The following is a 12807-nucleotide window of genomic DNA, read 5'->3' on the forward strand; positions in this document are numbered from 1 at the left end:
ATGAGCTCCGTCTGGAAGCGGCTCCAGCGCGTCGGGAAGCGGGCGGCCAAGTTCCAGTTCGTGGCGTGCTACCAGGAGCTCGTGGTGGAATGCACCAAGAAATGGTGAGCGCGCCAGGGACCGGCAGAAGGGAGCGGGGACTGGAGCGCTTGTGAGTTCACCAGGGGATTGAGGGGCGGGGCGAAGACACCCGGCAGCAGGAAGCGGAGCGGGCACGAGGACGGGTGGATGGGGCGCGTGCACCATCAAGGGCACCGATCACAAAGCGTTAGTCGGTAACGTTTCATAGAGCTCCAAAGTGATCAGAGCTGTTCGGGTGCATCAGCGCTTCAATCTGTACGCCCACCTTATAAGGTTGGCCACTATTCAGGGGTGCTATCCTCCAGGCGGGACCTGGGGATCCCCCGGAATTACAGCTCATCTCCAGACTACAGAAATCAGTTCCCCTGGAGAAGATGGATGCTTTGGTGAGGGGTTTGTGGCTCAGTGGTAGAGCATTAGCTTGGCATGCAGAAGGTCCCAGGTTCAATCCCCGGCATCTCCAGTTAAAGGGACTAGGCAAGGAGGTGATGGGAAAGACCTCTGCCTGAGACCCTGGAGAGCCGCTGCCCCTCTGAGTAGACAGTACTGACTTTGATGGACCCAGGGTCTGATTCAGTAGAAGGCAGCTTCCATGTGTTCATGTGTGTTCATGTGACTCTATGGCATTGTACCCCACTGAGATCCCTGTCCTCCCCAGCCTCCATCTCCAAATCTCCAGGAGTTTCCCAACTTGGATCTGGAAAAAAAAAAAAACATCCACTACTGGTGGCCAGGGGCCCCCTAACAACCCTACTACTATTCGTGATACGTTACAACCCTAGATTGGAGCTGTAAGGAATGCTGAAAGAACATAAGAAGAGACCTATTGGATCAGACCAGTGGTACATCTTCTAGTCCAGCTTGTTGCTCCACACAGAGGAGGGCCCAATAAACAGGTTACAGATGCCAGGACCTTCCTGTGATGTTGCCTTCCATTGCTGGTGTTCAGAGCTTTACTGCTCCTAAACATGGAAAGTACCTCGTTAGAGACATAATTATTTGCATACTGGGGAAAAATCCTACCTTTAAATATATGCCATCGACTTCTGAACTGACTAAGATAAAAAGCTGGGAAAAGTACAGAAGATGACAAAGAGACTGAAGCACTTTTCCTTTGAAGAAAGGCCAAAGAGTCTGTCACTTTTTAGGTTAGAAAAAGGACAGCCAAGAGAGGACATAGAGGTTTATAAAATTATGCATGGCTTGGAGAAAGCGGATAGAGGTTTTTACCCATGACCCTGACCTGGATGGCCCAGGCTAGCCTGATCCCCTCAGAAGTTAAGCTGGGTCAGTCCTGGTTAGAACTTGGATGGGAGACCACCAAGGAATTCCAGGGCCGCTGTGCAGAGGAAGGCAAACCACCTCGGTTAGTCTCTTGCCTTGAAAACCCTTCTGGGTTGCCATAAGTCGGATGCAACTTGACGGCACTTTACACGCATAACACTAGAACTCGGGGGCACTCAATGAAGTCAAGGGGCAACAGGTATAGGACAGACTCAATAAGTAATTAAATTATGAAATTTGCTGCCAGTGGAGATAGTGAGCGCCACAAGCATAGATGGCTTTAAATGGGAGTTAGATTTATGGAGGAGAGGGTCCGTCAGTGGCTACTAGCATGATGACGAAAGGGAACCTCCATATTCAGAGGCAGTAAACCTCTGACTACCAGTTCCAGCAGGCAACATCAGGGGAAGGCCCAGGCCGCTATGTTTTGTTGTTGGCTCTTGAGGACATCCAACTGAACACTGTGAAACCGCATGCTGGTCTGATCCAGCAGGGCTCTTATATTTTTATGAAAGAGGGATTTGGACCTTCGTGGGTTTTGTGGTTGATGGTACAGGCCCTTAACCATCTTCCTACATCAATATAGTGAGGAGTGAGGTCTCGGATTGTCATGCATTTAACAGAATAGTGTGTAGGGGTGGGATTTACACACTAGGAAGTGGGGGGGGGAGATAAATGTGCATCGGAAATGAATCAGGGAGGTGTGCTAGAAATGATGAAACAGGAACTAAGGAAAGGGGGAGGTCTTGGAGCCGAGGGGATCCTTTTTGTAAGCCCCCTTGAGTTAAGTGTGACAGGACAAAGAGGCCTAATTCTTAATCTTCCAAATACAAAGTGACAAATTAGAGAGGAAGATGTTTTGAGGAAGGAAGAAGGTCAGAGTTGCAGCTTAGAAATGCAGGTCAGAAATACAGCTTTTTGCACCCCCGGCCAATATTACATGTCAGGGTCCAAAGTGAACTTTCAGCCGGTCGGGCTTCTCCAGCATCTGCCTGATCAGTATGGATGGATGGCTCGTATCTGTGATAGGTGTGTGTGTGTTGTATAAGGATAAAGGACCACATTTTCTTCATTTATAGCAAGGAGAGAATTGGCAAGAGTTCAATCCTGGCAGCTGAGTGCCATGCGAAGGAGCAACTTTGCTGGTAACCACACAAAACGAGGAAGTAAAACTAAGCAAGGAAATGAATTTGTAGCTATCCTCACTACAGACAAAGCTGCTTTATACCATCCAACTTTTGGTCCTGCTGCCTTGGTATTGTCTATGTGCTTTCTGACAGCATCTCCCCAGGGTCTTGAGAGAGGTTTCCCCTGCATCTTTTTGCCAAAGGTGCTGGGAACTGAATATGGGACCTTCTGTATGCAAAGCAGTGAGCCATGCTCCCTCTTGCTGGCTTTAGCCAAGAAAAAAAGAAGAAAGAAATGAAATGAATACGCAGCCCAAAAAGCAAATCTAGTTGTCTGGGAGCTGTGGCTCAATAGTAAAGGATCAGTTTTGCATTCCGAAGGTCCTAGGCAATCCTCAGCATTTCCAGTTAGATGGACCTGGTAATAGGCGATGTGAAAGACCTTTGCCTGAGATCCTGGAGAGCTGCTGCCAGTCTGAGTAGACAATACTGACATTGGTCTGACTCAATATAGGGTAGCTTTGTGGGTTCCTTCCATCATTGGTCACTGGCAGATTTGTCTGAGCCAGGTCACCGGTTTGCCTTCTGCCACAGTAACTGTGAGGAAGTGCTTCTTGGAAGTGGTATAAAAGTCTGGTAAATTGGTCTAGAAGTGGGCTGCTTCTCTTTTTTCCATCATAGCTCTTTTCTGGTCCTTTGGCATGCCACAGAGAGTGATCAGTTTTGGCATCCCACCCGGGAAAGGCCAGTGCCTTTTGTTCTCTTGCCCTGCAGTGAGATGTAGGTCCCTTAAAGATGCAGTAGATAGCAGAAGGAGGGTCTAGCCACCAGCTGGCACTAAAAAGTTACAGTCTGGAACTCGTTATTTATTTAACTTCGTTTATACCCCACCGTTCTCCGTGTAACTTGGGGGAGGGGCTGTGGCTCAGTGGTAGAGCATCTGCTTGGCATGCAGAAGGTCCCAGGTTCAGTCCCGTGCATCTCCAGTTAAAGGGACCAGGCAAGGAGGGAATGCGAAAGACCCCTGCCTGAGACCCTGGAGAGCTGCTGCCCGTCTGAGTAGACAGTACTGACTTTGATAGACCAAGAGTCTGATTCAGTACAAGGCAGCTTCATGTGTTCATGTGTGTTCACTTGCATCGTTCTCTTTTCCTCCTTTGTATCCTCACAGTATCCCTGTGAGGTAGAGTATGTTGAGAGTGTGTAACCGGCCCAAGGACACCAGATAAGCTTCCATGGCATGAAAGCCTTCCTGTGCCAAGCTCAGTTCTCTGCACATGCTTCAGGACACTTGCCTTTTCTTGCGGTCCCAGGGTTTTGCCTGGGTATTGGTAGTTCTGGGCCCAAAGCCTGCATCCACATTAGAGAGACAAAGGTGGACTGGAGGTCTGGAAGGAGTTCTTCAGCATTGGAGTGGACTAACATTGGTTGCTTTGTTTGTGTGATTGAAAAGGGAGGTGGAGAAATGCCAAAGCTCAGCCCTTTCCTGAAGGCAAACCTCTGTTCCTTAAGCTCACACCTATAGGTAGGGTTGCCAACACCGGGTTCTGAAATACCTGGAGATTTGAGGGTGGAGACATGGAATACATGTTTTAAATAAATAAATAAGCAATTTATGTAGTTTGGAGATCATTTGTAATTCCAGGAGATCTCCAGTCCCCGCCTGGAGATTGACGACCCTATCTATAGGGTAGGAGGTTTGTTTCTCAGGTCTAAGCCAAATGCATGCTGCACATGCACAAAGGCACTCAGCATCTTGTGGGCTGAATCCTGGCATTGGAAAATAGGATTTGGGGCTGAGCGTTGATGGACAGTCATTCAGACAGTCCAGTGGACAACTTTGAGATAGAGTGAAGTCGGTGGTGTGTGTGGGGGGGGAGAGGGCAGGGCATTAGAGTCACCTTCACTTTCCCCTTTTATCTTTAGTACTTAAGCAAATGCTCCAGTTTTCCTGAGCTCCTTCTAAGAGTAATTCCAGATGGGTAGCAATAAAATAAGACAGGAGAGCCATGGCACCTTAACGACTAACTGGAAAAAATTTAGTTTGTCTTTTGTGTGTTGCTGGACTTTTGTTTTATTTTCCTTTAGTGAGCTGCTGGACTTCTGTTTTATTTTCCTTTAGTGAGCTGCTGGACTTCTGTTTTATTTTCTTTGGTAGGGTGTATTCAGAATGGGAAAAGGAAGCATTGGTGGGGGGCTATGGAAGTGGGTAGGGGAATAGGCCAACCACTTTCTTGGGGTGCCAGTGTAATAGCACGTTGTATAAAGGGTACCCCCCAGCTCCTTTGCAGTTCCTTAGAAGTCTCAAGATGTGCAGGGTCCTGTATCTGCCTTTTGGTTTGTGTCATCCAGTTCCTTTGCTGGGGGAGGCAGAATGTCTTAAGGAGATGTGCCCCCCTCTCCTAGCCAGTGCAAGAAGCAACTGCTAGGGTAGACTTTAGAAGATGCAGATGGAATACTTTCATGGGAGAGGCGAAGAAGGATGCGATGAGATTCCCCCCTCCTCCCATTCTGAGATGACAAAGACCTTATAAGGGCCTCGGGAAATGATAAATATTTAGTCATTGCAGAAGCTAAAAATGGAAAAGGGAGGGTGAACACTAAGGGGAGTGCATTAGAAATCAGGAGGGCTGAACAGTTAAAAGTGGTGTGTGGTTTATCAGATGGAAGACCCAACTGAATGAGAGCAGAATAAGGCCCCTCCTCTTTGAGGATTCGGGGGATCTCTAGCTACTGGGCCCTCAGTCTTCCTACATGTCTGTTCTTCAAGGTTCAGCCCCACCCTTGTTCTCATGAGTTGGCAAGATTTGGCCCTTTCTTGACGGTGCAAAGTGGGTGGTGGAGATGGGGTGGGGGTGGGGAAACAGGCAGCCAGGCAGTGTTCAGTTCTTTAAAAAGAAGAAGTGCTGGGGTTTAAGCCCAGCCTGGCAGCTTTTTACCTTTAATTCCTCCCCTGAGAGACTTGCCTATATTTAGTGGTGAAGGATAAGCACTCTGCACTCGTTCAGAGGCACCCTTCCTTGTTGCTACAAAGCTGAGTAGTTGTAGTAAAATAAGTTCGGAGGCTAAATTAAACTCCTGCAAGGAATAGTGCCATAATCTCAGAGGCATGTGGTAGGCATGAATCAGCTAAGGATGGAAAATATCGGGCATGGTTCAAAATGCCTCTATCTCAACCCCAGTTTATTGTTCCAAGTGTGAGAAATTGCGGGGTTTAAGACTTCCTGAAACTTGTCCTATTCACTTTGGAAACTCCTTGTTTTAATATGGGAAGAGGAGTGATTGGGGGTCATCTGCAATAAGATAAAAGTGCTGTGCTTGTGTTCGGAGAGACTTTACAGGAAGTGTCTTTGGGCCAAGCCCTTTGGGTTAAAAGTGGTTCTCAGGTCCTCCCCCACAAATTAATAGCATGGCAGAGGTTTCTGCTACAGTTTATCAGATGGGGGACCCAGCTGAATGAGAGCAGAATCAGGCCCGTCCGCTTTGGGGATTCAGGGGATCTCTAGCTACTGGGTCTTCAGTCTTCCTACAGTTCATGTCTGTGCTTCAAGGCACAGACCCCACCCTTGTCTCTAATACCAATATTGTGGTGAGTGGTTAGAGCAGTAGGGTTGCCAGGCTCCTCTTTGTCACTGGTGGGAGGTTTTGGGGTGGAGCCTGAGGAGGGCGGGGTTTGGGGAGGGGAGGGACTTCAATGCCATAGAGTCCAATTGCCGAAGTGGCCATTTTCTCCAGGTAAACTGATCTCTATCGGCTGGAGATCACTTGTAATAGCAGCAGATCTCAAACTACTACCTGGAGGTTGGCAACCCTATAGAGCAGTCATCCCCGCCATGGAGCCCATGAGTGCCATGGCACCTTTCATTGAGTTTCCTGGCACCTGTTTACTTCTTTCCCAAAGCAAAGAGCCCGTCCTGGCTTTCCTGTACTTCACTGAAGTAGGAGGTGCTTCAGAAGAGCCCTGGAGGCATCATCTTTGTGGCTGCAGGGAGGACCTATTTGGAAACAACTTCTTCCATCGTAGGAGGATACTTGGCTTGGAACCTCCTAACATTTTGTAGAACCTTCCAGAGTTATGTGATTGACCCTCGCGGCAGCCATTTTGTTATGGTTTCCACTGTCTGCTCTCAAAATCCCAAAAGGGCCTGCTGATTGAATCAGGTCAGGGAACCCTGAGTTAGGGATTCACACCAGGACTAGACAGGCCCAGCTTCAGATGTCCCCTCTGCCTCAAGCTTGTTGGGTGTCCTTGGGAAAGCCACTCTCCCTTAGACTAATTAATGAGCGCCAGCATGGTGTAGTGGTTAGAAGCGGTGGTTAGGAGCGATGGACTCCAGTCTGGAGAACCGGGCTTGATGCCCCACTCCTCCACATGAGTGTCGGACTCTATAATCGGGTGAACCGGGTTAGTTTCCCCACTCTTCCACATGAAGCCTGCTGGGTGACCTTGGGCTAGTCACAGTTCTCTTACAGCTCTCTCAGCCCCACCTACCTCACAAGGTGCCTGTTGTGGGGAGAGGAAGGGAAAGGGATTGTAAGCTGGTTTGATTCTTCCTTAAGTGGTAGAGAAAGTAGGCATATAAAAACCAACTCTTCTTAATTTTATAGAGTTGTTTTGAGAATTAAATGGAGGCAGGGAGAACCTTCTAGAGGAAGAGTGGGATAGAAATGTGAAAGACAGAACATTTGATAATCCAATTAATATTTAGATTACTCTTTAGGTGTATCTCCTGCAAGGGAGGGCCTTGGGTTGCTGATTGTATATGTGTGTGTTTGTTTTTCTAGGTCTGCTGAAAATCATGGCGATATTTTCTAGCATTTCGTTAAAAAACCAAAAAATTGTTTCAGCTAGGAACTATAGTGCTGATGAAGAAGAGTGCCTCTGAGCACATACAAAAAGCTAGTCAGAAGATATGTCCCCAGGGTAGATTTACAGTGCAGTCCTAAGCAGAATTACACCCCACTAAGCCCATTGACTTCAGGGAACCTAGAAGGGTGTAACTCTGTTTAGGATTGCATTGTTGAGCTCCCCTCTCCCCTAGAGTAACCTTTGTCACTGCTTGTGGCAGGCATTGGTCCGCCTTCCTAGTTCTGTGGTGAAAGTGATACTGACAGTATCAGGCCTCGCTGTGAGGAGAGGAGAAAGGCGCCTGGTGGGGCTGTATTGAGTTTCTTTGCTGAGCCCAATTTTAACCCACCGCCTGTAGTGGATTTATGACCCCCCCCCCCAGCCCTGGGACTAAAATTAGCCTTTGGCCACTGGCCCAGGACGATCAAAGACGCCGTTAAATGAAGCTGGACATCAGAGCTACGTTCTTATCCACAGTCCTCATGGTGTGATCCCATTTGCTATAGTAATGGTTATTAAAACCCACAGAGAAGCTTGGGAGTGGGGGGATTTAGAGGTGGGCTCCATATAACCAAGACCCACACTGTCAGGTTCTAAGCTTGCCATGAGGTGCCTGTTAGTATGTGGGGGGAGCTGGTTGTCAATAGTCTCTGGCCTAGGGTTGCCAACCTCCAGGTAGCGGGGAGAAAAATGGCACCTCTGTACTCGTACCAAAAGGTTTAGAAAAACAGTACAGGAAACTGTATATACGCAAAGTGCAAATATTTATAAGCTACTGAGGTGAAACATAGACCATATACGTGACATATACACAACACAATTATATACAATATGTACAGTTCACACAAAAAATGTAGAGAAATTTCCAAAGGTCTCAACTGAGTACCAAAAAAATATATAGAGGAAGTTCCAAAGGTCTCAACTGAGTACCAAATGAATGCTAATATTGTAATCCTTGTGTAAAGTTCATATAGAGCCACAATCATCGATGGAGCAGGTAGCAGCTGGAGATCTCCTGCTATTACAACTGATCTCCAGCCAATAGAGGACAGTTGCCCTGGAGAAAATGGCCACTTCGGCAATTGGACTCTATGGCATTGAAGCCCCTCCCCTCCCCAAACTCTGCCCTCCTCAGGCTCTGTCCTAAAAACATCCCGCCGGTGGCGAAGAAGGACCTGGCAACCCTACTCTGGCCACACAATCAGCATCCAATATTATTGCCCTCCACTTTCCCAAGATTCCTAGTGTTAGCAAAGGACCGCAGCCATCACTGTTCAGTTGGAAGCTATAGGTGACCCATCAGAGCCTGGCTAGTTGTTTTGCTGTGAGGAGGAAGATGAAGAAGAAGAGTTGGCTTTTATATGCCGATTTTCTCTACCTTTTAAGGAGAATCAAACCAGCTTACAATCTCCTTCCTTTCCCTTGTGAGGCTGAGAGAGCTCTAAGAGAATTATGAATAGCCCAAGGTCACCCAGCAGGCTTAATGTGGAGGAGTGGAGAAACCAACCCGGTTCACCAGATTAGCCTCTGCCGCTCATGTGGAGGAGTGCGGAATCAAACCCGGTTCTCCAGGTTAGAGTCCACCGCTCTCAACCATTACACCATGCTGGAACAGAAATGTGGCAGGTCCATGCGTAAAGATGGGGCCCAGTGCCACTGGGAACACTGAAGGGGGTTTGTTGTTCTCTTATGCTGCCCCCATTCATTGTGGTGAAGTCTGTTCAAGAGAACCTTTGGAGAAATTGAACACAGTGGGCCAGAGCTGTCCACCGTAATAGCTCCAAAATGGCCTCCGATTGCTTCATAGCACAGCATCCATTGCTGCTGAGCCAGACTGTGACCCAAGATCAGGGATCCCCAGCACAGTGCCCATGGGCGTCATGGCGCCCACTGAGACCTTTCCTGGCTACCCACCAAGTATTTTTAGAACGAGATTGGGGTTTTGCCCAGCAAGGTTTCTGACTGGCTGATGGAGATTTGATTGGCTGTGCAGATTTTTAAAAACTTTGCTTTGGCAGCAGCTGCCGCCACAGCACAAACATATTCGCTGTGTAAGTGAAGGTAAGTGGTGGCAGCCCTTTTGTGTCTGGCTCTGCCTCCCGCAGCAGCCATTTTATGGCACCCATTTTGTGGCTGCGCCTACCGCACTGCCTGAATTCCAAAGGTGCCCGCAGGCTCAAAAAGGTTGGGGACCCCTCCCCAAGATCAATCCCTGCTGCCTTGCTCCGCGCATCCATTTATTCTTTGAATCATGAATCATATAAAATCTCACAAGTCAGCTAACACCTCTGAAGACGGAGCAGCCTACACCCTCCGTCCGCCATCTTCCGGCCTCTTTCTGAGTAACATCCATGTTATTCAATATTACCATTATTTACTTCATTAATAGTCTGACTGAGACACCAAGTGGATTACAGAATTTAAAACAATGCAATAGGATGGTGGTATTATAATACCAATAATGCCACAAAAGCATGTTATAAAATATATCAATTGATGGCAATATGAAAATGATTTTTTAACAGTGGCAGTTGAAGAAGACCCCCCCATGTGGTTGAAACAGGGAATATCCGGCACCATGTAATACACACACACACACACACACACACACACACACACACACACACACACACACACACACACACACGTGATCTACTATTGCCACTCGTTCTACTTAGGAGTCAATATACTCCAAACAGCAGCAACGAAAGATACCTGCTACTTCCACCACCAAGTCTGGACGCTATTGAGAGTATATCCACGCCTCCTTGGTGCAAGTTTGGCGAGATACTCGCATAAAGGACTTTTTGATTGTGATTCAGCCATTTGTAATTACAAGTTGTTTATGATTTATCCTGCATAGTATTGCACAGACAATGATTGTATAATTGTATGTTAACTATATGCCTAAATTGAACAAAGACATACCTTGCATTTATTGAATGCTTGATTTTCTGCTATTTTGGATTTCCTAACTAACTATATAGCAGGCTAACTTTTATTTACCACTACCTGGCAGTTGGCAACCCTAAGCTCTGGTGATTAGAGAAGGTGAATGGAAAACCTGATGGGGCCTGAAGGGCAGTAGAGGTTGTTCTCTTTCCATGTGCTTGTGTTGCTGACTGGGTGGGGCTCGGCCTGCTTGGAGGAGGTGGAGGAGTGGAGACACACCCAAGGAGCCTGGGAAACGGAAGATAAAATGTATTCACCAAAATAACCCTGTGTTAGCAGAAGTTCAAATTACCACATGGACTGGGATGCCTCAGGTTATGAGGCTCTTTCAGAATAGAAATCCGGAGACGTGTTTCCTCACAACCTTTGCCACCCCAGAGACCAGCATAGGCTGCCGCACCAGGGGTTGAGGCCCTGCTGCCCCAAAATAAGCCCGTTCTGGGTTCAGAATGCGCTGAGAGCATGAAAACAACAGCCACACATTCCTTGTTTCATTGAAGAGCTCAGCAGCTGCACACCTGGAGTTGAATCCGACTTCTGAGCAGGGGCCAATTGGCCCGGTGCTTGCTTCTGCTCTTCTACGGAAGTCTTTGAGAGACCTTCCTCCTCATAGCTGGCTTGAGGAGAAAGGGGAAACTGACACCTTCACCACAGCCAGCCATGTGCTGGTAATGACTAGGGAAAGAGGAAGAGATTAGATGACTGACTCTCTGCTCTAATTTATGGCCTGTATTAGTACCCGGAACTCAATATATTTAGTGTGGGACAGTTGTTATTCCTCCCCCCCCCAAAAAAAAAGAACTATGAGGATTTAGTGCCCTTATGCATAAACACCCCTGTTCTCTTTTTGCACAGTTTTTGAAGCTGGCTGGGGTTGCTTGGTGGTGAGGGAAAGGTATTTTGTTCGTGCTCAGAAGTACTCCTTTCTCATTCACTTTGCATGCCTATTTTTTCATCCTACCCTTTTGTCAAGAAGCACGGGATGGTATGCACAGTTCTGCCCTCCTCCATTTTATCTAGAAGTAGATCAGCCTGAGGAAGCCATGGCCCTCAATTTGCAAGACCTGAGCAAGGCTGTTAAGGATAGGTCGTTTTGGAGGACATTGATTCATAGGGTTGCCATGAGTCGGAAGTGACTTGACAGCACTTAACACACATACACACAGATCAGACTGATGGAGAGAAAGCCAAAGTTCACCTGGTGAACTTCGTGGCAGAGTGGGGACTTGAACCCAGGGTCTCCCGCACTCTAGTTCAACACTCTGCTGCTATACCATGCTGGCTGTCAGGCAAGCTCTGGACAAGAGGCTGTCAGTCTTCTTCACACCATTGCTAGAGTCTGTCAATTTTAGTGGTTGGGGTTTTTCCCAATTCCCGCATGCAGATTTCTTTTTAATGTGCAGGTCCAACACTTGGAGCATCTTAAGGAAAAGCAATTTGAGGTTTTTGAGTGTGGTGTGTGTTCATATCTGGCCTTTGGTCCTGGTGGATAGTTGGAAATGCATAATGCAGCAGCACTGAAGCTAAGCGGGGGGGGGGTGTCTGGTCAGCGTATAGGTGGGAGAACTGGGGACACCCCCTTTCCATGTATGCGGTCTTAAAATGTCATGAAGGAACAAAGGTAGGGCATAAATATTCATTTCTCAGCAATATGCACCTAAAGCGGCTTACAGTGTTCTCTTCTCCTGTTTTATCTTCACAACAACCCTGTGAGGTAGGTTAGGCTGAGAGTGTATGACTGTCCCAAGGTCACCCAGTGAGCTTCCATGGCAGAGTGGGGACTTTTAAATAATTTATAATCCTGTAATGCAGCAGCAGGATTGGCCTTATTGTTCGGAAACGAATATTAGTGGATTATAAAATAGTGCGTGCTGTGGAGAAAGTGGCAGAGATAATTTTTTTCTCACATAATATTAGAACTCTTTGGTCACCCAGCGAAGTGGATTGACTGTAGTTTCAGAAATGATAAAATATTTCTTCATACAGAACTCACTGCCACAATATGTGGTAGCCACTGGTATAGATGGGTTTATGAAGAGTAGTCCGTGTATTTGATTTTTTTAATCCTATCCTTCCTCCAAGGAGCTTAGAGAGAGATTATACCTCCCTTTCTACCTTCAGAACAATCTTGTGAGGCAGCTAGGTAGAGAAAGAGTGATTGGCTGGAGGTCAGCCAGTGAAATTCATGGCAGAATGTCGATTTGAACCCGGATCTTCTTAGTCTTATGTATTACATTCACTAACTACTGTGGGGTCATATGGCTTTTCCCCAGTTCCAGTGTGCAGTAGTTTTTTTCCTTTCCATTTACACATTTGGCAATTAGAGCCTCCATGTTTAGGGGCAACATACCTCTGAACACCAGATGCTGGGGGGGGGGGAGTGCAAGGAGCTTGGGAGGCCTTTGTGGCCTTTCCAGAGGCATCCGACTATCCATTGTTGGAAGCAGAATGATGAACTGGGTGGATAGCTATTCCCCTGTGGCAAGTGAGAATTGCCTCCTGGTGAGTAGGCAG

The 12807-nt window shown here is 47.3% G+C and overlaps 1 protein-coding gene across 1 annotated transcript in view; it reads left to right on the forward strand.

Moving 5' to 3' along the window:
* EHBP1L1 (EH domain binding protein 1 like 1) overlaps positions 1-12807 on the forward strand; it is a 44693-nt gene continuing 31886 nt past the window's right edge. Inside the window, exon 1 of the mRNA XM_056853714.1 lies at positions 1-104. Coding sequence (XP_056709692.1) covers positions 1-104 — 104 coding nt within the window. The remainder of the gene's footprint in view (positions 105-12807) is intronic.

Source organism: Euleptes europaea, chromosome 7 (assembly GCF_029931775.1).
Source record: "Euleptes europaea isolate rEulEur1 chromosome 7, rEulEur1.hap1, whole genome shotgun sequence".
Lineage (NCBI taxonomy): Eukaryota > Metazoa > Chordata > Lepidosauria > Squamata > Sphaerodactylidae > Euleptes > Euleptes europaea.